Raw genomic sequence first — 27414 nt, forward strand, 5'->3', positions numbered from 1 at the left:
CCCCTTTCAGGTAGTTGAAAGCAGCTATCAAATCCCCCCTCATTCTTCTCTTGAGCTGACTTTCATGTGAGTGGGACTGGACCCTTAGCAACTAGCACATTACTTCCCCCTCAAGATCAGAACTAGGAATTAGTGTCCCTCTCTGAACCAAACAGAGGAGCAAATCCTGCATTGATGCTGAACACCCTCAATTCCCAATGAAATCAATGGAGTTGAAAGTACTCTGCTCCTTGCAGGATCAGGCCCCCCAGCTGGTCAAATGCATCCTTAGCATCACTCCACTAGCATAACTGGGCTACTTTGACCAGGGTGGAATTTGGCTCCACGAGTTAACTGTCCTAACATGGCATTATGCCTGCTTTAAATGATGCCAGGCGCCTCATAATTGTGTGTCCGATTCTTCATCTAAAAACTGGAGATTTTAAATAAATGTGATATTTGCTTTTACTGCAGATAGTTGGGCTCCCAACATGACTTTTACAAATTTAAACTGATATAAAAGGCCAAATTCTGCTAGCTTTTACTCTGGTGTACTCTGTACCCAGAAAGGGGGGGAGGGATAGCTCAGTGGTTTGAGCATTGGCCTGCTAAACCCAGGGTTGTGAGTTCAATCCTTGAGGGGGCCATTTAGGGATCTGGGGCAAAAATTGGGGATTGGTCCTGCTTTGAGCAGGGGGTTGGACTAGATGACCTCCTGAGGTCCCTTCCAACCCTGATATTCTATGATTTGCATTAAAAAATTCTCTATGAAATCACTTCACTCACTTCACATGCAGTGGAATGAAGTAGCTGTTCTACAGTTGACAGTAAAACCCCAGGTAGGACAGGAAGCAACTAGACAACACCAGTTGTGTTACAGTGGGCAGCATCACTAGTCCTCTAAAGTAGCAAATTATGAACATTGTGTCCAGCTGAAATTGCAGGGGTCATTTTAATGAGGCAGAATGGAACTTCCCCAATTGGAATTTAGCCTGGATATCTGGGTTGAATAACCTTATCTTTGCAGAACATGCAATGGGGGATTCAAATGCCACAGCGGTCAGAAGCTTTGTTTAAATCTCAACCAGCACAGTGAGTTCTCGCACTCTTCGGGGGCGCTGGTTCAGTACCAGCTAAGATAAAAGAAAAGATCTAGAGACTTTTTAAATTATTTGTAGATAATTTTGACCATGGTGTCAGAATTCATACAATGTAATTAACTAGCTTGGCCTTGAGACCACTGGGAAAGTGCTACTTTCAGGATGAAGAACTCCAAGCACGAGCAGAGCCCAGCTCACCTTGAGAGTTCCCTTCCAATCAGAATGATTGATTCGGCCCTGTTCTATCCTTAGATATTCAAACAGCTCTTACTGCACACAATGGGGGCTCTACGAATGGCTGGCTGAGGCTGACAGTGGCAGTTCCTTTAGATTTTTCTTTGGTTTCAATCCCAGTGGGTTTGTGCTGTGACCCCGGAGTCTGGCTATGTTCTGGGTTCAAATGAAGCCCCAGACTGCCATTGAAACTGCTAGACCCTCCAACAGATCTGATTCACTCAAGGCTCAAACCGCCCTTTCTCTGAGCCCAGGTTGGTTATGAAGTTTGTGAAACAGCCTAAAGCCAGCTGAGCTTTATCTTGCTCGGGGCTTATTTTTGGTAACAGTAAAGGATCAGTGTGAAAGATGGAATGTCATGGTCAACATCCTCCGTATCAGAGCTGTCATTTGTGTGTGTGAAGAGCTCAGTGGCATGCTCCATTGGTTAGCACATGTGACTGGGAGCTAGGGAACTTGGGTTTTAGTCCAAGCTCTGACATTTATTCACAGTGCAACTTTTGACATGTCCCTTAACCAATTTGAGCCTCAGTTTCCTCATCTGTAAAATTGAGATGAGAGTTGCCCTCCTCTTGGGAGTGTCGTGGGAGCCACTCAATCAATAGCTGATCCTTGTGCATCGGTTACAACAGCGTCCCTGAGAGCAGGTTTCACTGCTGTAACAGACCGTGAAACCTGCTCTCATGGACTGCAATCACACCTTCCGATTGCAGAGCAGATGTACCCTTAATGGAGATGAGGACCCTGCCTAGTAATTGTATTCTCCACACACCCCAGCAAGTAAGTTTGGGAAACAATTTTCCTCTCGATTTTTTTTCTCTCTCTCCTTTCTCGGTTGCAGAATGAATCGTGCTCCAACTGCCGGGTTTGAATCGGACGTTGGAAGCAAAACCACTCACCACTTTGTTTACCCCGAGAGCTTCCGAGACCTGGCAGAAAATGTCAGCATGATTGTGATCCCCTTCAAAACACTGGACCTGCGCTGGATTGTCAGCGCGCTCACCACGGGCACAATAAACTTGTAAGTAAAGCTGAGGTCTACAGGTGCTCAAGTTGAATGGGGGACATAGCAGCTGTGTCATCATTGTGATGCTTCCTTGGGGTGCCCAGGAGTGTGAGTCGCCTTGTTACCCCCAGCCTCCAATGTGAGGGAGTCCTGGTGGTAGCTGGATATCATCTCCCTGACAATTCCAAGCCTTTTGTCACTCAAGAACTCTTCTCAGGGCTCTGCCAGCCCTTACTTTGCCTGGAAGGTTCTCACTTGGTGCACCCCAGTCCTGGAACACCTCAGAAGCATCCCTCTGTGGTATCCGGCCCCTGACACTGGACACTCACAGGAATTGCCAGGTTCACTGTTCCCGAGGGAACAGTATACTCACCAGCTTGTTTGAATCAATGGAGGATTCACACTTCCTGCTCCAGCCCTAAGAAGTATTTATAATAAAAACAAAAATACATTTATCAACAAAGATTCAAGTGAATGATGAGTAAGAATCTTGGAAGCAGAACTGGTTACATATATAAAACAAAACTTAAAACGCAGTTCTAGGTCTGCCCTTCCCAACGGTTATCTTTCCTTTTTCTAGAGTAGATTCTCTCCCAAGGATTCAGTCTTTGGCAGAGCTGCTGGTTGTCAGTCATAACCTGGATGCAGGTTTTCATGTATACCCCTACCCTTCAAAGGGTTTTCTCAATAAATGGATAACACAGAGGTCCTTTGTCTTTTCTCGTATACTGCAAAGTTGTGTTTGCACCCCAGAGACAAGACAGCCACCTGTGGGTTTAGCCTCCAATGTCTTCCTGTGTTGACATCATATCCTTGTGTTGATTTGGAATGCCAGTGTAGATCCCATTGTGTCTAGCTGATGGTGCTTAACTTTCAGATGAACTGAGACAGGTGAATAAACATCCTACGTCTAACAGAGAACTTGTCTGCCAACTCTGCCTCTGAACATATCTTCAGCACATGTACATAACTCCTTAAATATCACCCCTAAATACATTACCCAGTGTGATGTAAGCTTCAATTAGCCACCTTACACAGCCCTTTGTGGATAAATACTATGAAAGCAGTGTGTTAGATGTAGTGAGTTTGTCAGACCTGATAGTTTCTGTTACAGAACATTGAAACCTTTGCCGTTTGGCACTGAGGGGTTCTCAGGGTCACAATAGTGTGTTATCACAAAGTGTAACCACAGCACAAGAGAGACAAGACCAGAAGCGCAGCACTGAGTTAAATTCCACTTCTACCTGTGTATCAGAAGATTCCAGTTCTGCAAGCACATGCAGGAGCAGAATTTGGCTCTTCTGCATTTGTTTTCTTGTAACAGTTTGACTTTTGGGCACATTGTTTGGTGTGGGAGTTCAGAAAAGACTCCTCTTTGTCCCGCGCACAGCAAAACTGGAGAAATGGTAAAAAATGTTTTCTGCTGCTCTAAATCACCAGTGTCCTAGTCAGTTTCCACTTTGATTGTTGGCTTCTTGACCTGGTTCCTGGGACAATGACTCATTGTGGCTGCTCACCTCTCTTCTCTCAGGTGGAGTTTGGGAAGGAAATGAGTGGAACCTGTATTTTTTAGCCTTCAGGTACACGAGGCTTCTATTGGTCATAGCTGAAGATAGAACTGGCTGGTTGGAGGGACCTCCAGTGGGTCCTTCATTATCCATTCTTCCTGCTTGGAGCTGACAAGTGGCATCTGGCTCCTAATCCCATCTGCGAGGCTCATGTACGGTGTGATCCATCCTGCTAAGCACTTCTGCAATCATTATTATCCCCATTTTACAGATGAGGAAACTGAGGCATAGAGAGGCTTGGGGACTTCGTCAAGGTCACACAGCACATCAACACCAGAGGCAGAAAAAGAACCAAAGCTACCTGGTACCTAATGAGGCCATTTGGTCAAGTCATTTAATTGGTCTACCTCAGTTTTCCCTGTCTGTAGCCAAGGACAGTGATCTCTTAAGTAGCCTACTTCCTCCACAGGAGTCTGGGGAAGATTAATTGGTTTAATGCTTGTAGAGTTTGGAATAGATTTGCATGCATGTATCAGAGATCAGGTTATATCCCAAGTATCCGTATGTTTGAAAAGTTCAGCAATAATAATGAGGGAATGTCAGAGTAATTATAAAAGGGAGAGCTTCTTCACAATCTTTCTCTCTTCCCCCAATTCCCAACTCCTCAGTTCTGTCCTCTCCTCTCCTCTCCTTCCATCAACAGATGGCTCAGGCAGTGGTGCTATAAGGAGGGCTTTGGGATGTATGGCCACTGGGAGGCATTTATGGACAGAGGACAGTTCTCTCGGGATGGACTTTACCTGAGTAGGGAGGGAAATAGATTTCTAGGATGGAGGCTGGCACAACTGATTAAGAGAGCTTTCAACTAGGAATCTGGGGGAGATGGTTGGGAGATGTCCAGGTAATCTCCACGCTGGATTTTAACATCGAGAGGGAAGAAAACAAAGTAAGAAAGGATACAGCCGTGGGTAGGAGAATGGCCATAAGGAGGAAGGGCAGTGTAGATACCCTCTAATAGGTGATACTGGCTGTAGAATGACCGTGCCTAATCGGGTAAAGAATGTGAGCGAGGCCAAACAGCAAAAATTAAGGTGTTCGTACACCAGTGCGAGGAGCCTCGGTAACAAAATGGAGGAACTAGAGCTACTGGTGCAGGAAGTGAAACCAGATATTATAGGGAGAACGGAAACGTGGTGGAATAGTCGTCGTGACTGGAGTACGGGTACTGAAGGGTCTGTGCTCTTTAGGAAAGACAGAAATAAAGGTAAAGGTGGTGGAGTAGCACTGTAGATCAATGAGGAGGTAGACTGTAAAGGAATAAGAAGCGATGGAATGGATCAGACAGAGTCCGTCTGGGCAAAAATCACACTGGGGAAGAAAGCTACTCGAGCCTCCCCTGGGATAGTGCTTGGGGTGAGCTATAGACCGCCGGGATCTCATTTGGTTATGGATAGAAACCTCTTTAATGTTTTTAATGAAGTAAATACTAATGGGAATTGTGTGATCATGAGAGATTTTAACTTCCCAGATATAGACTGGAGGACAAGTGCTAGTAGTAATAATAGGGCTCAGATTTTCCTGAATGCAATAGCTGATGGATTCCTTCACCAAGTAGTTGCTGAACCAATGAGAGGGGATGCCATTTTAGATTTGGTTTTGGTGAGTAGTGAGGATTTCATAGAAGAAATGGTTGTAGGGGACAATCTTGGTTCAAGCGATCATGAGCTAATTCAGTTCAAACTAAATGGAAGGATAAACAAAAATAGATCTGTGACTATGGGTTTTGATTTCAAAAGGGCTAACCTTAAAAAATTAAGGAAATTAGTTAGGGAAGTGGATTGGACTGAAGAACTTGTTGATCTAAAGGTGGAGGAGGCCTGGAATTACTTCCAGTCAAGGTTACAGAAACTATCAGAAGCCTGCATCCCAAGAAAGGGGAAAAAACTCATAGGCAGGAGTTGTAGACCTAGCTGCATGAGCAAGCATCTCAGAGAGGTGGTTAAGAAAAAGCAGAAAGCCTACAAGGAGTGGAAGATGGGAGGGATCAGCAAGGAAAGCTACCTTATTGAAGTCAGAACATGTAGGGATAAAGTGAGAAAGCCAAAAGCCATGTAGAGTTTGACTTTGCAAAGGGAATTAAAACCAATAGTAAAAGGTTCTATAGCCATATAAATAAGAAGAAAACAAAGAAAGAAGAAGTGGGCCTGCTAAACACTGAGGATGGAGTAGAGATTAAGGATAATTTAGGCATGGCCCAATATCTAAAAAAATACTTTGCCTCAGTCTTTAATTAGGCTAATGAGGAGCTTAGGGATAATGGTAGGATGACCAATAGGAATGAGGATATTGAGGTAGATATTACTACATCTGAGGTAGAAGCCAAACTCGAACAGCTTAATGGGACTAAATCGGGGGGCCCAGATAATCTTCGTCCAAGACTATTCAAGGAACTGGCACATGAAATTGGAAGCCCATTAGCAAGAATTTTCAATGAATCTTTCAACTCAGGGGTTGTACCGTATGACTGGAGAATTGCTAACATAGTTCCTATTTTTAAGAAAGGGGAAAAAAGTGATCCGGGTAACCACAGGCCTGTAAGTTTGACATCTGTAGTATGTAAGGTCTTGGAAAAAATTTTGAAGAAGAAAGTAGTTAAGGAAATTGAGGTCAATGGTAACTGGGACAAAATACAACATGGTTTTACAGAAGATAGATCGTGCCGAACCAACCTGATCTCTTTCTTTGAGAAAATAACAGATTTTTTTAGACAAAGGAAATGCAGTGGATCTAATTTACCTCAATTTAAGTAAGGCATTTGATATGGTTGCACATGGGGAATTATTAGCTAAATTGGAAAAGATGGGGATCAATATGAAAATTGAAAGGTGGATAAGGAACTGGTTAAAGGGGAGACTACAAAGGGTCATACTTAAAGGTGAACTGTCAAGCTGGAAGGAGGTTACTAGTGGAGTTCCTCAGGGATCGGTTTGGGGACCAATCTTATTTAATCTTTTTATTACTGACCTCGGCACAAAAAGTGGGAATGTTCTAATAAAGTTTGCAGATGATACAAAGCTGGGAAGTACTGCCAATACAGAGAGAGACCGGGATATCATACAGGAAGATCTGGATGACCTTGTAAACTGGAGTAATAGTAATAGGATGAAATTTAATAGTGAAAAGTGCAAGGTCATGGATTTAGGGATTAATAACAAGAATTTTTATTATAAACTGGGGACGCATCACTTGGAAGTAACAGAGGAGGAGAAGGACCTTGGAGTAACTATGAGCCGCCAATGTGATATGGCTGTGAAAAAAGCTAATGCGGTCTTGGGATGCATCAGACGAGGTATTTCCAGTGGAGATAAGGAGGTGTTAGTACCATTATACAAGGCACTGGTGAGACCTCATCTGGAATACTGGGTGCAGTTCTGGTCTCTCATGTTTAAGAAGGATGAATTCAAACTGGAACAGATACAGAGAAGGGCTACTAGGATGATCTGAGGAATGGAAAACCTGTGTTTTGAAAGGAGACTCAAAGAGCTTGACTTGTTTAGCCTAACCAAAAGAAGACTGAGGGGAGATATGATTGGTCTCTATAAATATATCAGAAGGATACATACCAGGAAGGGAGAGGAATTATTCAAGATCAGTACCAGTGTGGACACAAGAATAAATGGATACAAACTGGCCATCGGGAAGTTTAGACTTGAAATTAGACGACGGTTTCTAACCATCAAAGGAGTGAAGTTCTGGAACAGCCTTCCAAGGGGAGCCTTCCAAGGGGAGGCAAAAGACATATCTGGCTTCAAGACTAAGCTTGATACGTTTATGGAGGGGATGGTATGATGGGATAGCCTAATTTTGGCAATTAATTGATCTTTGACTATTAGTGGTAAATATGCCCAATGGCCTGTGGTGGGACACTAGGTAGGGTTGGATCTGAGTTACTATGGAGAATTCTTTCCTGGGAGTCTGGCTGGTGAGTCTTGCCCACATGCTCAGGGTTTAGCTGCTTTGGGGTCGGGAAGGAATTTTCCTCCAGGGCAGATTGGCAGAGGTCCGGTGGGGGGGTTCGCCTTCCTCTGCAGCGTGGGGCAGGGGTCACTTGCTGGAGGATTCTCTGCACCTTGAAGTCTTTAAAACCACGATTTGAGGACTTCCATAGCTCAGACATAGGTCAGGGGTGTGTTACAGGAGTGGGTGGGTGAGGTTCTATGGCCTGCGTTGTGCCATATAGATTCATAGATTCATAGATTCATAGATATTTAGGTCAGAAGGGACCATTATGATCATCTAGTCCGACCTCCTGCACAATGCAGGCCACAGAACCTCACCCACCACTCCTAAAAAAGACCTCACACCTATATCTGTGCTATTGAAGTCCTCAAATTGTAGTTTGAAGACCTCAAGGAGCAGAGAATCCTCCAGCAAGTGACCCATGCCCCATGCTACAGAGGAAGGCGAAAAACCTCCAGGGCCTTCCAATCTGCCCTGGAGGAAAATTCCTTCCCGACCCCAAATATGGCGATCAGCTAAACCCTGAGCATATGGGCAAGATTCATCAGCCAGATACTACAGAAAATTCTTTCCCGGGTAACTTGGATCTTACCCCATCTAAAAACCCATCACAGGCCATTGGGCCTATTTACCATGAATATTTAATTACCAAAACCATGTTATCCCATCATACCATCTCCTCCATAAACTTATCGAGTTTAATCTTAAAGCAAGATAGATCTTTTGCCCCCACTACTTCCCTCGGAAGGCTATTCCAAAACTTCACTCCTCTGATGGTTAGAAACCTTCGTCTAATTTCTAATCTAAATTTCCTAGTGGCCAGTTTATATCCATTTGTTCTTGTGTCCACATTGGTACTGAGTTTAAATAATTCCTCTCCCTCTCTGGTATTTATCCCTCTGATATATTTATAGAGAGCAATCATATCTCCCCTCAACCTTCTTTTAGTTAGGCTAAACAAGCCAAGCTCCCTGAGTCTCCTTTCATAAGACAAGTTTTCCATTCCTCGGATCATCCTAGTAGCCCTTCTCTGTACCTGTTCCAGTTTGAATTCATCCTTCTTAAACATGGGAGACCAGAACTGCACACAGTATTCCAGGTGAGGTCTCACCAGTGCCTTATATAACGGTACTAAAACCTCCTTATCCCTACTGGAAATACCTCTCCTGATGCATCCCAAGACGACATTAGCTTTTTTCACAGCCATATCACATTGGCAGCTCATAGTCAACCTATGATCAACCAATACTCCAAGGTCCTTTTCCTCCTCCGTTACTTCTAGTTGATGCGTCCCTAGCTTATAACTAAAATTCTTGTTATTAATCCCTAAATGCATGACCTTACACTTCTCACTATTAAATTTCATCCTATTCCTATTACTCCAGTTTACAAGGTCATCCAGATCCTCCTGTAGGGTATCCCTGTCCTTCTCTAAATTAGCAATACCTCCCAGCTTTGTATCATCTGCAAACTTTATTAGCACACTCCCACTTTTTGTGCCCAGGTCAGTAATAAAAAGATTAAATAAGATTGGTCCCAAAACTGATCCTTGAGGAACTCCACTGGTAACCTCCCTCCAACTTGACAGTTCACCTTTCAGTAGGACCCGTTGTAGTCTCCCCTTTAACCAATTCCCTATCCACCTTTCAATTTTCCTATTGATGCCCATCTTATCCAATTTAACTAATAATTCCCCATGTGGCACAGTATCAAACGCCTTACTAAAATCTAAATAAATTAGATCCACTGCGTTTCCTTTATCTAAAAAATCTGTTACTCTCTCAAAGAAGGAAATCAGGTTGGTTTGGCACGATCTACCTTTTGTAAAACCATGTTGTATTTTGTCCCATTTACCATTGACTTCAATGTCCTTAACTACCTTCTCCTTCAAAATTTTTTCCAAGACCTTGCATACTACAGATGTCAAACTAACAGGCCTATAATTACTTGGATCACTTTTTTTCCCTTTCTTAAAAATAGGAACTATGTTAGCAATTCTCCAATCATATGGTACAACCCCTGAATTTACAGATTCATTAAAAATTCTTGCTAATGGGCTTGCAATTTCTTGTGCCAATTCTTTTAATATTCTTGGATGAAGATTATCTGGGCCCCCCGATTTAGCCCCATTAAGCTGTTTGAGTTTCGCTTCTACCTCAGATATGGTGATGTCTACCTCCATATCCTCATTCCCATTTATCATGCTACCATTATCCCTAAGATCCTCTTTAGTCTTATTAAAGACTGAGGCAAAGTATTTGTTTAGATATTGGGCCATGCCTAGATTATCCTTGACCTCCACTCCATCCTCAGTTTTTAGCGGTCCCACTTCTTCTTTCTTTGTTTTCTTCCTATTTATATGACTATAGAACCTTTTACTATTGGTTTTAATTCCCTTTGCAAGGTCCAACTCTACTTGACTTTTAGCCTGTCTCACTTTATCCCTACATATTCTGACCTCAATAAGGTAGCTTTCCTTACTGATCCCTCCCTTCTTCCACTCCCTATATGCTTTCTGCTTTTTCTTAATTACCTCTCTAAGATGCTTGCTCATCCAGCTTGGTCTACAACTCCTGCCTATGAATTTTTTCCCCTTTCTTGGGATGCAGGCTTCCGATAGCTTCTGCAGCTTTAATTTAAAATAATCCCAGGCCTCCTCTACCTTTAAACCCATAAATTCTTCAGTCCAATCCACTTCCCTAACTAATTTCCTTAATTTTTGAAAGTCAGCCCTTTTGAAATCAAAAACCCTAGTTGCAGATTTATTTTTGTTAATCCTTCCATTCAGTTTGAACTGAATTAGCTCATGATCACTTGAGCCAAGATTATCCCCTACAACCATTTCCTCTATGAGATCCTCATTACTCGCCAAGACCAAATCTAAAATGGCATCCCCTCTAGTCGGTTCAGCAACTACTTGTTGAAGGAATCCATCAGCTATCGCATCTAGGAAAATCTGAGCCCTATTATTATTACTAGCACTCATCCTCCAGTCTATATCTGGGAAGTTAAAGTCTCCCATGATCACACAGTTTCCATTAGTATTTACTTTATTAAAAACATTAAAAAGGGCTCTATCCATATCCAAATTAGATCCCGGCGGTCTATAGCACACCCCAAGCACTATCCCAGGGGAGGCTCTAATAGCTTTCTTCCCCAATTTAATTATTGCCCAGACAGACTCAGTCATATCCATTTCATCGCTTCTTATTTCTTTACATTCTATCTCATTATTGATATACAGTGCTACTCCACCACCTTTACCTTTATTTCGGTCTTTCCTAAACAGCACATACCCTTCAATACCTGTAGCCCAGTCATGACTACTATTCCACCAGGTCTCTGTTATACCTATAATATCTGGTTTCACTTCCTGCACCAGTAACTCTAGTTCCTCCATTTTATTACCTAGGCTCCTTGCATTAGTGTACAAACATCTTAATTTTTGCTGTTTGGCCTCGCTCACATTCTGTACCCTATTAGGCACGGTTATTTTACTACCAGTATAACCTATTAGACTTGTATCTACACTGCCCTTCCTCCTACCTACAGCTGTATCCACTCTTACTTCATTTTCTTTCCACTCTATGCTAAATTCTGGCGTGGAGATTACCTGGACATCTCCCAACCATCTCCCCCAAATTCCTAGTTTAAAGCTCTCTTAATCAGTTGTGCCAGCCTCCATCCTAGAAGTCTATTTCCTTCCCTACTCAGATGAAGTCCATCCCGAGAGAACTGTCCTCTATCCATGAATGCCTCCCAATGGCCATACATCCCAAAGCCCTCCTTATAGCACCACTGCCTAAGCCATCTATTGATAGTCATAATCTTGTCACACCTTTGTTGCCCTTCTCTAGGAACAAGCAGAATCCCACTAAAGATCACCTGAGCCTCAATTTCCTTAAGCGTCCTCCCCAGCCTAACATAGTCTCCCTTAATACTTTCCAGTGAGAATCTAGCCGTATCATTTGTTCCCACATGAAGGATAATTAGGGGATTCTTTCCCGCTCCCTTTAGAATCCTTTTTAACCTCAGGTCTACATCCCGTATCTTAGCACCTGGAAGACAGCACACCCTCCTATTTTCTGGATCAGCTCTGGTTACAGGCCTATCTATTCTTCTCAATAAAGAGTCCCCAATCACATAGACCTGCCTTTTCCTAGTGACGGTGCTATTCTCCAGTCTATCCCCTGTTCCCTCTGGCTGCAAGTTTTTTCCATTCCCATTCTCCCTTGTAATCCTTTTTAACCCATCCTGTATCCTCCTGGGGCTCATATTTGGTGTAATCTCCATTAACTCTTCCCCTTTTCCTATAGGACTAACCGCTCTAGTCTGTGATATCAGACTAGACGGTCATAATGATCCTTTCTGACCTTGAAGTCTATGATTCTATGATTCCTTCCCTTCTCCCACCACATAAAGCAAACCCAGTGTTAGATTTCTTGTGTGATTTCATTTCCTGATGGGATATTGTCTCCTTTTCTGAAACAGTCTGACATCATCCCATGTCAGAGTCTACGTATATAGCAAACTGTTTGCTCAAGATCTTGCTCGATTAGATCTATGACTGACTGCTGAAGGACCAAGAAGTTAGTCCCAGGGTGTGGAAAAGAGGAGCGGTCTTGCCTCTGCACAGAATTAATCTGTCTCCAGCTGTCTGACTCAGGCAGATCCCAGAGGTTAGATAAACAGAGCAGAGGAGAAGGGCTCAGAACCACCTTGTTTTCCTCCGTCCTGGTGAAAGCAGAGCTCCCAAGGGACCTGCTCCTCATAGCTCAGAAAGAAATCTGTGGCCCAAAGAGACTGGTGACCAGATGTGGGTAGGCAAAGATGCCTTGTCATGGTGCTGTCAGAGCAGACTTGCACCTGTGGGCTAAGCTCGTGGTGTAGCTTAAGCAAGAGAGGATGGACTGCCTTGGTCCCTGACTCCCCTGATGCTGTCTGCCAGGTGGCTCAGCTGTGTGTGGGTCACTTGGGAGCAGGCCCTGTAAGTGCATATGCTGAGTAGGACCTGAGCATTCCGGAGGAGACTCAGAGGAACAAAGCTCCGGTTGAGTCCACTGCAGGAAGGCTCCCGGGGAGTAGGTTAAAGACCCACGTCCCCCATCGCTTGGCTGGTCTGCTGGTCTGCTGAGAGGCATCAAGCAGACGCTTCAGAGTGGCTGTGTACATGGGCCTTCAGAAAAGAGCACAGGAACACTGAGAGAGGGGCAGTTCTCTCTTTCACGTGCTGGGAATCTCCTGCGAAGGGAATTGGAGATGAAACAGAAGGTACGTTCTGGGATCAGTCTTGTGGAGAGAGGAAAAATATTGTATCTGCTGGGCTCAACAGAGGAGACTAACTATGAGGAGAGAGTCAGGATTAGATGAGTTGACCCAGGAAGTATGAACCGTGTACCTAGCCTATGGCCATGAGCTGGTGAGGACACTTCCTGCTGGGACCAGGCCCTGCTAAAAGATCTGTTTTCTTCTTTGTTTGATAAACAAATGGGGAGGAAGAGATGCCAGGTGGGCAAAGCTGGACCATAACTTTGTGTACACCCGCACTGCTCCAGCAGCTACCTCTCACCTTCCCCATCCACTTGTTGACCGCTGCAGATGAGCTTGGCGAAGGGGCAAGGGCAGCCTCCGAACATCTGCTGAACTAACCCTGGGTGGAGGGGGAAATTCTTCACTGGAACAACAGTTAGTTGTTGAAAGCTGACGCATGAAAGAAGCTTGTGGTTGTACTGTATAGTGAAAAAAGAAAAGGAGGACTTGTGGCACCTTAGAGACTAACCAATATATTTGAGCATGAGCTTTCATGAACTGCAGCTCACTTCATCGGATGCATACTGTGGAAAGTGTAGAAGATCTTTTATACACACAAAAGCATGAAAAAATACCTCCCCCCACCCCACTCTCCTGCTGGCAATAGCTTATCTAAAGTGATCACTCTCCTTACAATGTGTATGATAATCAAGTTGGGCCATTTCCAGCACAAATCCAGGTTTTCTCACCCGCCCCCCACACAAACCCACTCTCCTGCTGGTAATAGCTTATCTAAAGTGACCACTCTCCTTACAATGTGTATGATAATCAAGGTGGGCCATTTCCAGCACAAATCCAGGGTTTAACAAGAACGTCGGGGGGGAGGGGGGGTTAGGAAAAAACAAGGGGAAATAGGTTACCTTGCATAATGACTTAGCCACTCCCAGTCTCTATTCAAGCCTAAGTTAATTGTATCCAATTTGCAAATGAATTCCAATTCAACAGTTTCTCGCTGGAGAATTGGAATTCATTTGCAAATTGGATACAATTAACTTAGGCTTGAATAGAGACTGGGAGTGGCTAAGTCATTATGCAAGGTAACCTATTTCCCCTTGTTTTTTCCTAACCCCCCCCCCCCCCCCCCCCCGACGTTCTTGTTAAACCCTGGATTTGTGCTGGAAATGGCCCACCTTGATTATCATACACATTGTAAGGAGAGTGGTCACTTTAGATAAGCTTATCATAGAATCCTAGAAGATTAGGGTTGGAAAAGACCTCAGGAGGTCGTCTAGCCCAAACCCCTGCTCAAAGCTGGACCAACACCAACTCAATCATCCCAGCCAGGGCTTTGTCAAGCTGGGCCTTAAAAACCTCTAAGGATGGAGATTCCACCAGCTTCCTAGGTAACCCATTCCAGTGCTTCACCATGCTCCTAGTGAAATAGTGTTTCCTAATATCCAACCTAGACCTCCCCCACTGCAACTTGAGACCATTGCTCCTTGTTCTGTCATCTGCCACCACTGAGAATAGCCGAGCTCCATCCTCTTTGGAACCCCGCTTCAGGTAGTTGAAGGCTGCTATCAAATCCCCCCTTACTCTTCTCTTCTGCAGACTAAACAAGCCCAGTTCCCTCAGCCTCGCCTCGTAAGCTGTGATTCATCACACAATGACTTGTAGTAAAAATGAGTCATTTCACAAACAGACGTTAAGGTGACAATTAAACTGTACTTCAGTGACTGTTCTTTGTCAACGTTGAACTATGAATTCAAATAAAACTGGATTTTCTTTTGTTCACCAACTAGTATTTCCTGGCCCGTCCCTGGGCATGGGTTTTTCTATCTAAGGAATTGTGTACTTTACATTTTTCTTAAGTAGGAAGTGATATCCTGGTTACAAATCATGACTTAGGGTGTTTGCCCCATAGCACCCATCATTGATGATGTCCCCGTGCACACAGAGAGCAAGTCTAGGTCAAACTGTTTCACTTCTGGGGAAAGTGTTTTGAAATGTTTTAGCCCTTTGCTCAACTGCAGTGCCTAAAGCAGAGAGGAAAAGTGGAGATTTTCATGAATAATTTCACCTACTGATGATCAGAGCAGTTTGAAATGTTGCTAAGGAAAACTTTTTCTAAAAAATTCCAAAATCTGGCCTTTCGCAAAAAATGAAAGTCAGATTTTTATTTTTTACAGAAACACTTTCAGTTTTCCCAGAGGATGTGGAAAAAGCTAATGTACTCAATGCTTTTTTTGCCTCTGTCTTCACGAACAAGGTCAGCTCCCAGACTACTGCACTGGGCAGCACAGCATAGGGAGGAGGTGACCAGCCCTCTGTGGAGAAAGAAGTGGTTCGGGACTATTTAGAAAAGCTGGACGTGCACAAGTCCATGGGGCCGGATGCGATGCATCCGAGAGTGCTAAAGGAGTTGGCGGATGTGATTGCAGAGCCATTGGCCATTATCTTTGAAAACTCATGGCAATCCAGGGAAGTCCCGGACGACTGGAAAAAGGCTAATGTAGTGCCCATCTTTAAAAAAGGGAAGAAGGAGAATCCTGGGAACTACAGGCCAGTCAGCCTCACCTCAGTCCCTGCAAAAATCATTGAGCAGGTCCTCAAGGAATCAATTCTGAAGTACCTGGAGGAGAGGAAAGTGATCAAGAACAGTCAGCATGGATTCACCAAGGGCAAGTCATGCCTGACTAATCTAATTGCCTTCTATGACAAGATAACGGGCTCTGTGGATGAAGGGAAAGCAGTGGACATGTTATTCCTTTACTTTAGCAAAGCTTTTGACACGGTCTCCCACAGTATTCTTGCCAGCAAATTAAAGAAGTATGGGCTGGATGAATGGACTATAAGGTGGATAGAAAGCTGGCTAGATTGTCAGGCTCAACGGGTAGTGATCAATGGCTCCAAGTCTAGTTGGCAGTTGGTATCAAGTGGAGTGCCCCAAGGATCAGTCCTGGGGCCGGTTTTGTTCAATATCTTCATAAATGATCTGGAGGATGGTGTGGATTGCACCCTCAGCAAGTTTGCAGATGACACTAAACTGGGAGGAGAGGTAGATACGCTGGAGGGTAGGGATAGGATACAGAGGGACCTAGACAAATTGGAGGATTGGGCCAAAAGAAATCTGATTAGGTTCAACAAGGACAAGTGCAGAGTCCTGCACTTAGGACGGAAGAATCCAATGCACCGCTACAGACTAGGGACCAAATGGCTCGGCAGCAGTTCTGCAGAAAAGGACCTAGTGGTTACAGTGGACGAGAAGCTGGATATGAGTCAACAATGTTCCCTTGTTGCCAAGAAGGCCAATGGCATTTTGGGGTGTATAAGTAGGGGCATTGCCAGCAGATCGAGGGATGTGATCATTCCCCTCTATTCGACACTGGTGAGGCCTCATCAGGAGTACTGTGTCCAGTTTTGGGCCCCACACTACAAGAAAGATGTGGAAAAATTGGAAAGAGTCCAGCGGAGGGCAAGAAAAATGATTAGGGGACTGGAACACATGAGTTATGAGGAGAGGCTGAGGGAATTGGGGATGTTTAGTCTACGGAAGAGAAGAATGAGGGGGGATTTGATAGCTGCTTTCAACTACCTGAGAGGTGGTTCCAGAGAGGATGGTTCTAGACTATTCTCAGTGGTAGCAGATGACAGAACAAGGAGTAATGGTCTCAAGTTGCAGTGGGGGAGATTTAGGTTGGATATTAGGAAAAACTTTTTCACTAGGAGGGTGGTGAAACACTGGAATGCGTTACCTAGGGAGGTGATGGAATCTCCTTCCTTAGAAGTTTTTAAGGTCAGGCTTGACAAAGCCCTGGCTGGGATGATTTAGTTGGGGATCGGTCCTGCTTTGAGCAGGGGGTTGGACTAGATGACCTCCTGAGGTCCTTTCCAACCCTGATATTCTATGATTCTATGAATGTTTCCTATTTTATGATAATTTTTCCCCCTAATCCCACTCTTGCTTGGGAGACAATGTCACATGCTGGGGATTTTCAGAATCCAAATTTTTCAAAACTGGAAAATTTGTTTCAACAAAGGTGGGGGTGGACAACATAGCTTTTGAAAATTCTGATTGGTTTAAGCAGATTAATTAATTAAAAAGTGCAGAAAATTTTTGGAAAACAAAAAATTGGTACATTTTGAAAAGAAGCAAGAACCTTGACTTTTTTCTCAGGTTCATTTCTTCCCCTCCCCCGCTCCCCCCCCCAACTAACTCAATGGATGATAACAATCTGCAAGAAATTCTGCTCTGAAGTCCTGAACCCTCAAACAGTCAACAGGAATCTTTCAAGTAATTTAGATCAGGTTTTAGTTGCACCTATTTCAAATCAGTGGAGTCAAATAATTAGTGTTACTCCCGATTTACACCAGAGTGACTGAATTCACAGTCTGGCCCTCTGTCTGCAGCTTTGTCCTGATTATTATAAAACACAATGGAATCCTCTAATCTGCCTTGTTAAATAGGCTTTGAAGGAGGAGTAAATCATTTATTGTTTATCCATTCATAAACTGTATCCCAGCGCTTTGCAGAACATCGTCAGCCAAACAAGCACTTATGGAATAATAAACCAAACAAAAGCAGCAACTGGAGGTGCCTTTGGTTGTGTTTTAAAACAGACGGGGCTCTGCTTTGCAGACAGACCGCAAGACCCGCTCTTGCTAACCTGCCTGTACATAGGGGCTGGCTGCAGCATAGTGGGTATCAATCTCCCTGAGCTGCCCATCAGACTGAGGCTTCTGTGCAGCCACTGTGCCACTCGATGAAAATATGGTAAAGAGAATCAGTGGTAAGCTGCCCAGGTGGCTTTGTTTCAGCAGGCCCCAGCTCAGGGTCCACTGTCGGATTGTCAGGGCAGCACTTTTTGTGTCTCAGCAGGTCTAACTGGACCCCTGCTGCCTCCTGATTCCATTCCTCATTCCTCCCTCAAATCAGTTTATGCCTACTAGCTTGTGTGGTAGGCATAAACATAAACTCACAGACACTTCAAACCCAGCTTGTGCCCTCCTTTGGCGATTCATACCTTAGTCATGATTTGTCTCTCTCCCTTCTGTATTTTAGGTGCTCTTGCTTTCCTTTCTACCAGGGTGCATATATTGTGCAAGATCTGGAGTATATGATAGGCCCTCGAAATGCAGGAACATGTGACTAACACTAGTTCATGCCCATTGATCTTCCCCGTCTCCCGAAGTCCATTCTCTTCATTCGTCTGCCGACTCTTGTACCTCCTAGCTAGGGAGCACTCTTGCCTTCGCCATCCCAAATATGACCTGAAACTGCCAAGACTTCCCCTGTTGACTCTGGTAACTGTCTACACTACGGGGATGATAGCAGCATAGAATCATAGAATATCAGGGTTGGAAGGGGCCTCAGGAGGTCATCTAGTCCAACCCCCTGCTCAAAGCAGGACCAATCCCCAACTAAATCATCCCAGCCAGGGCTTTGTCAAGCCTGACCTTAAAAACCTCAAAGGAAGGAGATTCCATCACCTCCCTAGGTAACGAGGTAGCACCATAACTATATCAGCATAACCCCGTAGGGTGAGTGCAGCCTACACCAATGGAAGGGGTGTTTCCATCATGGTAGGAGCAGCACCTCACCAAGCGATGGGTAGCCGGGTGGATGGAAGCACTGGATTTTTCACGCCCCTGAACGCCGAAGCTACGTTGATCTAAGTTTTGAGTATAAGAAGAAACAGCAACAAAGGATAATAGAGAAGGGCTAGATAAACAGATTAATATAGGCATGAGTTAAAACTAGGAATGAGTTAAAAATATACCTAATAATAAAAAAGAGTAAAAAATAAACTCTAAACATTTAGATCCAACCAATAGGAATCTTGCAGTGGTTTCCTTTCCCTCCTTGGTGGTTTATTCAGATGGTGAGCTCTTTAGAGTGAGGCTCTGTCTTGTTATGTTTTAAGGCAAGGATCTAGCATAATTTAGGGTGCATTCTGAACAACAAATGAAACCAAAGCGCCAGTGTGCTCTTTCTTCAAGAAAACTCACAGACACTTTACATGTATATGTGTTTTGGGATCCCTGCACACATGTGACCAGTAGTATTATACCAGAATGGCTTGTGCCTGTGATGCAGAGGAAATCAGGCTTTTCTTTCTGAACACAGGACTCTGGCCTTCACCAACCCCAGGGACTTGCAAGCACAACTGTAAGATCTAGCCACCAAGATCTTTACATTAGCAGCTGCTGGCAACTTCTGATTCTTCCCAGCTGTTTGAGAGGGGAGGGACAATGTTCTGAGAGCATGTGGGATGGGGCCATATACCGTGAGTGGTGGTGTGGACGGTAACTGCCTTTCTATTACTAACAACCAAATAATATCTCTACGCATCTGCTGAAAGAAACGAATCCTTATCCAGAACAATTAAGAGGGAGGGGGTCTCCCCCTAGTGGTGAAATGTATGCAAGCCATGCATTAGGCTGAAAACAAAACTCCACAGTTAAGGTGCAATTCTTTTCTGTGTGGTCATCTTTCAATGAGATGTTGAAATGGTAGCGTATTTTCCATGAATTTGCTATATTTGTTATTTTCAGTCACAATTATTCTTATTTTAACCTCTTCCTGATAAATTTTTTTAAGAATATACTCCTTTTTTTTTTTTTTTTACTTTAAAATGCACCTTTCATTTGACTTTTACTAATCTGGCTATATTTTTCTTGAACAGCACATATGTTCCGGTTCCACGTAAAATCAAAGTGAAAAGAGACAAGGTGAGTTGTGTCTGTTTGTTTACTCTGTTAATCATCCTGCGGAAATTGCTGCGACAAGATATTCTTGGGACAAAAAGCTTGGGAGGATCCAAAGAAGTGTGCAAGTAATTACGCAAGCAATAAAAATACCCACAGTTACATTTTTAGCTAGGGTAAAAATGTACAGCCTTGTGACTCAGCATTAACTAACTCAGGTTAGGAGGAAACGTGTGCCGTTTCTGCCCATTATTAAGGTTTTATAGCTTCCTCTGGTACTAATCAGAAACATCTGGCCTATTGGTCTGATCCAATCCAACGATTTCTGTGTTTCTGTTGACATAGACTAACATCTTAGAATAGCACCTATTTAAACATTGAACAAAATATACAATGTTTAGTTTTCAGTCAACAATTGTGCATGATTTTTTTTCTTTTTTTAATTAAATTGCTTGAACACAAGGGATGATTCTCATTTTCTAGGACAGGAGTTCTCAATCTTGTTTCCGTCACTCCCCTCAACTTATTTTTTTAACTCGAAGCTCCTGTCTTATACCATGAGACTTTCCAATGTGCTCTAGATGGAACTGGGGTCATTTAGTATATTGAGTCCAATAAAGGGGATTCTGCTTTAAATAAATCAGCCGTTTGAGTTGGCAGTCTAACGGTGCATAGGCCAGGAAACCTTTCAAAAGCACATACCTTATTATTCACAAAGTTTTCAGGCAGTATTCTCAATTTCAGCACTGAAGAGTGCTAGTGAGGTTGTGACTCTGTGATCCAGTTTGCAATGCCACTCAGTGAAATTTGGCCCAGCTGCCCCACCCCCCACCGCCACCATGACAGAGGGGCAGAGAGGCAAAATTTCAGTGAGTGGCATTGCAACCCCGTGAGTGTGTAGGAAGGGTTGCCACCCTCTACCCCACCCCAGAAAGTTTGGTATGCCTCCCCAGGAGAGCACCCGCTCCTCACCCCCACCCCATTGAGAACTGCTCTTCTAAGGAACTCCTTTTTTGTACACACAAGAGGAAGACAGGTAAACTTTAAACAAATCAGAGGATGAAGTCAATGAAAAACTCCTAATGATTTCAGTGGCCATTGGATCAGGCCTACAGAGCATAGTCAGCCGGGGAATTCACTTACCATAAAGGGGTCAAACAGATGTTTCATGCTTCGGGGAATACCTTGATACTACATGATTTCACAGGTGAACAATGAGTCATTTCACCTACCTTTGATTTCGGACTACTGCTGGAGGAGGATTGATTTAGTCTGGTATTGTGAGTTCCAAATCCACTGTAGAAAAGCTTGGGTAGCGTGCAATGGATATGGGGAGTAATTAAAGGCAGAGAGAATCAAACCTTTATTTTCAGATAGCCATTGCAAGCCTTTGGAGTCCTTTAAGCAGGAGACTTTCAGAAGCACCAAAGCAGTTTACGAGCACAAGTGCCATTGAAGAGAATAGAACTTGTGCTCCTAAACCCCCTAGGCACTTCTGAAAGTCTCTCCCTAAAACTACAAGTATGGTCTTGGAGTCTTAAAATTCCAGCTGCCCTAAGGGAATGGATGGGGTTTTGAAACAAACATTCCTTTCCTGCAAAGTAGATGGAGATTGAATCTTCCAGTGTCGTGAACTGTCTCCTCCTTAGGCACTGTTCCCCAATATAGACAGAAGAGGATAGAAGTTCTTGAATTTGATCCCATGTATCTGTTTGATTTTTTTATCATATATTTAAATTAGAAAAATACAGTGAATCTATTTTAGGTATGCAAATAATTCATGGTCCCATCACTGCTAAAATGTGGGGCCCACCTTTAGAAACATGCCGGGAAGCATAAGCTAGTGGTTAAAGCACTATGAGTCAGGAGACCTGGGAGCTGCCACAGACTTCAGTGTGATCTAAGGCAAATCCCTCTGCCTCAGTTCTCCCAATGTAAAAGAGGGGGAAATGATGCTACCGTAGGTCCCTGTCTGTCATTAATGAATCTTCACATCTGTAAAGCTCTTTTGAGATGCTCTAAGAGAAGGCATTAAGCTACCATTATTATAGAATACAGGCCCTGGGCATAGCTGGAAAAATCAGAAGTCATCCCAAGTGGCTTTTAATTGATGTGCCAAGCTATCCAGCACCTTGGCATTGCTTAGCCATAATAGCCCAGTTCAGAGTTGCATCCTCCAAGACCATGGCGTGGAGCTGGGAAGGAAGTGACATGATTTCTTCAGCTCTTCTCTTTCCCTCTCCTATTTACACCATCCAAGGAAGGAGAAGACAGTGAGGGTTTCAGGTAAGGAATGACAAAGGGTGCTGAGGCAAATTAAGGCTGTGTGGTGGGTCCTGGCAGAGAGAACAGCAGCAGCTCAGAGCATCAGTGTAGAAATAGGCGTCCTCCCCCACCATGGAAAATGTAAAACACCCAGTGGGAAGATATTACACAGAGATATCAGCAATTAACCCCTGACTCTCTGTAAAAAGGCAAACCTGAAGCTAACCAGATTCCTTGTTGTCCCTCCCATCACAAACTCAGCATGGAAGGGCCAAGCGGGGCTGGAATGGAAAACCCTAGCCTTAGCCAGCATTGCAGATGATGAAGGTGTGAGGAGTGGATGTTGCCTTTCCACTCTGTTCTGAATAGGGAGCAGCCCCACAAGGAAGGGGCACTGACTGTCCAGGGGCTGTTCTGGGCCTGAGTCTGCCAGTGCAGCCCGGGAATGGGGGATGATGGTCTGGAGGAGTTGCCAAGCACACCTCTGCCGAGACTCTGCCCTGAGGGAAGGATTTGGGGCAATGCATAGAACAGGAGCTATTACACTTGCTGCTCTTTGGAACTTTCTAGCCAGAAACCTCTATGTGCTCTGTACATATTAATCTGCCCCATAATTCCCCTGTGAGGCAGGTGAGTGTGATTGGAGCTATACAAAAACAGAGGTTAAGGAACTTGCTTAGAACCACACAGTGAGACTGAAGCTGAGCCAGGAATAGAAGTCCAGGCCCAGCTCCTCAGCTAGCGTAGGTGGGGAGAATAATTCACCCTAACTGTGCTGTTAGGGAACAGCCAGTGTTTCTTACGAACTATGAATGCAACTCTCCGATTCTCCACAGATCCTGGTCTATCACCCAGTTTTTATCAAATATGTTTATGACCACTGGCTGCAGCATCATGGAAGATACCCCTCGACAGGCATTCTGTCAGTGATATTTGCACTCCACCTATGTGATGAGGTAAAGACCAAACTGTTCCATTCCTTGCTTCAGTGTACACTGATACTATGTTGGGGTCAAGGGCTGTAATTATAGCAGATGCTAACATGAGATCCCTAGATCATTTGTTCATCTTTATCAGCCTCTTTCCATCTTCACTTCCTCTGACTTCAAGTTTCCTTCAGCGTTTATGATTTCAGCTGTTAGACAAGATGTGTCTTTGACCCAGAGTCGGAAATAACATGGAGACAGTCGCAAATATAAGTGAATTCTCAGACAAAACAAAAAAACATGATTAAGCATTAGGGTTTGAAGTGCATTTCAGAGGAGTCCAATTAAACACAAGAAGTCCTCAGCCTGCTTGATCTCATGTAATCCATATGCCCCTTCTGTGTATGGCCGATGGCCAGTTTCCCAGTGCCTTTTGCTTTCTGGGCCTGGGAGTTTATACATTAGGGACAATTCCCTCCACTACAGGAATTACTGTGTGAAATTCTCTAGCCTGTATTATGCAGTTGGAAACACGCTGGGGGCTATGAGGGACACATTGTATAGGCTGGGGAAGGTTGTGCCTCCCCAAACTGCCCGGTGTGGCCCCACCCACACTTCTCTCCAAAGCCCTGCTTGCCCTTGGCCGCAGCCCAAGCCGATTGCTCCTCTTCAGGGAAGCAGAGTGCTAGGGCTAGGGCAGCCGGGACTTGGGGTGGCTACCACAATATCAATAATAAATAAAAACAATGTGGGAAAGGTTGAGAATCACCAGAGTTCCCTCAAAATGTCAATTAAGAACACACCAAGCTGAAGGCAAAGTCTTTCAGGATATAACATTTTTCATTCTCTCTCTTGTTAGGTGGATGTGTATGGTTTTGGAGCAGACAGCAATGGCAACTGGCATCATTACTGGGAAAACAATGGTTCCGGGGGGGCTTTTCGGCGAACCATGGTCCATGATGGGGATTTCGAGTCCAATATCACTTTGACTCTTGCCTCTGTTGACAAAATACGTTTTTTCAAGGGAAGATGACCCTTACCACAGGCAGGGATTTGTGGCTGCAATTTCCAGCAGGGGGCAGTTACTGAAGTGTTTGAAGAGGTTTATCGAAGATTATCTTGGGAGCTGACCATATTTGACGATCAGACTCTGCAGCTGAGGAAGTGTGTCTCATTGAATGAAAGTAGCATGCGGTAGTGGTTCCATACTGCACTTGAATTCCTTATGTCAGAATAGAGACGTTGGGGACCTAAGGATCAATTATGGGGAATAAATGAGGTGCGGAATCACAGGGGATGTATGGATTTATTAAATCTTGAAATACTGGGAGAGATGTGCCTATTGCTGTTAGGGTAAACTAGGGGAATTTTCTAGGAATTACTGTATGTGTGTGTGCTTTGCTTGCATAAGGCAGGAACGCCCTGCCTTATGAGGAGAGGTGAAAACAGCTTCCTGAATGTCCCATCAACATGGCTGGCTGCGAACACTGTAGTAAGGATTACCTCAGAAGAACATGTTCACTTATTCTGCTGTTGATCTTTTCTTTAAACCATCTCTTCTCTTCACTGTGTCATTTCTGGTTCTGCATTGTATTATGGACAAAGGTGATGTACCTGACTTGCAGGGAGTAATGGCTACTTTTGGCAACATATCAATCCACATCTAGAAATTCTGGATCAAATCCTTCATCTCCAGTTAACTGCATATTTTAATGTAGCATCCTACACAGCCATAATGAGACAAAGAAAAACAAAATAAGATTGTGATTGAAAATGCCAGCAAAAATGCCCTTTTTAGCCACTGGTTTGTTTGGGTTTCTTTAAATATAATTTTATTTTATTTTTTGATAGGTACTCTGAATGCTAATTTTTGTTGAATACATTCAAGGTAGAGCAGTGGACATTTTTTTTCTTTCAGTGGTTTACATGTGCCTTTTATATTTCTGCAACAGATGTAATTTTTTTTAAAGACGAAAATCCCTAAATTAAACTTTTTATAGGAAAAAAAAACAATTAACCAAAGCTTAGTCTCTACATGGTATCATTTTGTATTCTAAACTAATAATGACATCTCCTGTATTCTACTTGACAAGGGGAAAAAACCAAGGGTAGTTTTTAACAGTAACTTTCACCTTTAAAACAAAATCCAAAAGTTGATAGGAATTTTTTTACTCTATTTTTTACAACTTAGAAGGCGATATCTATTTAAATGTATTTAAGTGAAAGTATCAGGTATAAGGATGTGAGCTATAGGAGTGAACAGAACTGTATGGGCATCTACCAGGGCATATCCTCTATGTACAGATTCTGTGGTATGATCCAGACCTCGGAAAGATTTGTGTCTTTAGACAAATGCATATGTTAACAGCATTACTTCTATGCAGCAAGGGGTGCATAAGAAATGTTGTACTGGGGACTTTGCACAGATTCTTCCTAAAATCTGTTTGACCTTCATTTCTGTTGTTCGTTGATATTTTAAACATGAGTTAAACTATGAAATTGGGAGGGGAGGGCGATTTGAGGATGGTAGCCCTTGCTTCATAATATCATGAAGATGGGATTCAAGGAATCTATGAACCATATCCAATGCCAGTCTCCCCACTGAACTTCAGTGGGCTCTGGAGCAGATCCTGAAAGAGCTGCTGGTTTGATATTTTTCTTGTTTGGTTTTTTTCCTTGTTTCTTTCTTTGTTTTTATTTTGTTTTGTGGCAACTGGAATCTGTGGTCATTAAACACTCACACACACCACTCTGAAGTCAATGGAGTTTTGCCACTGACTTCAATAAGGCCAGTTTTTCAGGCCCCTATTTTTGCTCTGTCTGGTTTTTATGAGTGTGTTATCATGGCAACACTAACCCTAAGCCTTACAATGTCATGGCAAGATCAGTCCAATTCTCTCTATTTATGACCTCCATCATCCAACCACTTGCCAATGGGAGTAACTTTACACACACAAGCTGGCCCACTAGAGTCATAGAACATGAAGGACAAGCTTCACACACTTCATTTTCACACTAGCGGCCAACCTTTTCCATAACAGGACACTCCCCCACACACCCATGACTCTCCATCCATTTACCCATAACACCCTCCCTTTAGCAATAGGCAAGGTCAGAGTTCTCGAAATCCAACAACTGTTAGTAACCCTGACATTAAGAGCTGCTGTCCTAGAAAGATGGCCAAGAAAGCCACTCACATGCATGTTTCCAGGATAAGCGCATGATTCTGCAGTTGTAACAAAACTTGTTTTCTCTTCTAAAATCACTTTGTAGAAGAATGAACAATATCCACCTGAATCATATTTTTGATATTACCACTTTTTAATAATGATTATTATAATTCAGTGTTTCCCAGTCAGGTGACAAACTACCCTCTTTCCCTCAAAATGGTTGCTTTAAAAAAAAATACTCTGAGAATTTGATTTAACAGCAGTGTAATGTTTTCAGCCTGTGCTTGGGTGGCTGGGTTTTGCAGAAACTTGTACAACTTGAACACTGTTTTTGCATTTCTTTTATAAACGAGAGAGTTTGCTGATAAATTCCCTGTATATTTAAGTCATTTCTGGGGGAGACTTTCAAAGGCGCTCCTGGCAGTTCAGCACCGAACTGCCATTGGGTTGTAATAGAAGTTGGCAGTTTGGAGTCAAACTCCAATTGAAAATCAGTGGGATCTGATTATCTAACTTCCAGTTTGCTCTGTTCATCCAGCTGGTTTCTAGGAGGCAGCAACAGAAGCCACTGGAGAATTCCATTCCCACCGCCAGTATTTTCAACTGACTTCCTGCTAGGAACTGAGAACGGTCTTTAAAAAAAAAAAAAAAGCTATAACATTAAATCTTGAACTGCATTTGCTACCAATGCAAAATTTCCAAAGCACTTCTTGATTGTGTGGTTTGTTTTTAACCAAACTGAATTTCTTGAACACTTTTTTTTTTGGTCTCCAGATGCTTCTTCCTATTTCTCTTTCCTTGGAGCATAGTGATTATTATCGTCATTTCTGTCTGATTGAAGGGAGCCTGGGTCACTCATACTTTGACATTTTATTTATTGTTGAAGTTTTCAATTCAGTAAGAATCAAAATAAATTTTTTATTATAATCAATCAGATTGTCAAAGATATATCTATCTGTGCACCCTTGACTGCTATGTATCAGAGTGGTGTTGTCATGAATTCCTCAAGGTAGTCTCCTGTAATGGTCACTGTAACTGGGTCTTACTCTGCCAGAGTTTCTTTCCTTCTCCCACTCAACCAAACCATCATAACTCAAGCCTGCTCTCCCCTTCAGTTTAACTCATATTTAGAATCATGAGAGCAGCTGTATTGGGTCAGACCAAAGGTCCATCTAGCTCAGTACCCTGTCTTCTGACAGTGGCCAATGCCCGGCGCCCCAGAGGGAATGAACAGAACAGGTAATCATC

The 27414-nt window shown here is 43.4% G+C and overlaps 1 protein-coding gene across 4 annotated transcripts in view; it reads left to right on the forward strand.

Annotated features, from left to right (window-relative positions):
• ST3GAL1 (ST3 beta-galactoside alpha-2,3-sialyltransferase 1) overlaps positions 1-27097 on the forward strand; it is a 132342-nt gene extending 105245 nt beyond the window's left edge. For all 4 annotated transcript variants that reach the window (XM_073330069.1, XM_073330072.1, XM_073330071.1 and 1 more), the window contains 4 exons: positions 2155-2334; positions 19784-19829; positions 22907-23026; positions 23856-27097. In XM_073330069.1, coding sequence (XP_073186170.1) covers positions 2155-2334; positions 19784-19829; positions 22907-23026; positions 23856-24029 — 520 coding nt within the window. In that variant the 3' untranslated portion in view covers positions 24030-27097. The remainder of the gene's footprint in view (positions 1-2154; positions 2335-19783; positions 19830-22906; positions 23027-23855) is intronic.
• The last annotated feature ends 317 nt before the right edge of the window (positions 27098-27414 follow it).

This window comes from Lepidochelys kempii, chromosome 2, assembly GCF_965140265.1.
Source record: "Lepidochelys kempii isolate rLepKem1 chromosome 2, rLepKem1.hap2, whole genome shotgun sequence".
Lineage (NCBI taxonomy): Eukaryota > Metazoa > Chordata > Testudines > Cheloniidae > Lepidochelys > Lepidochelys kempii.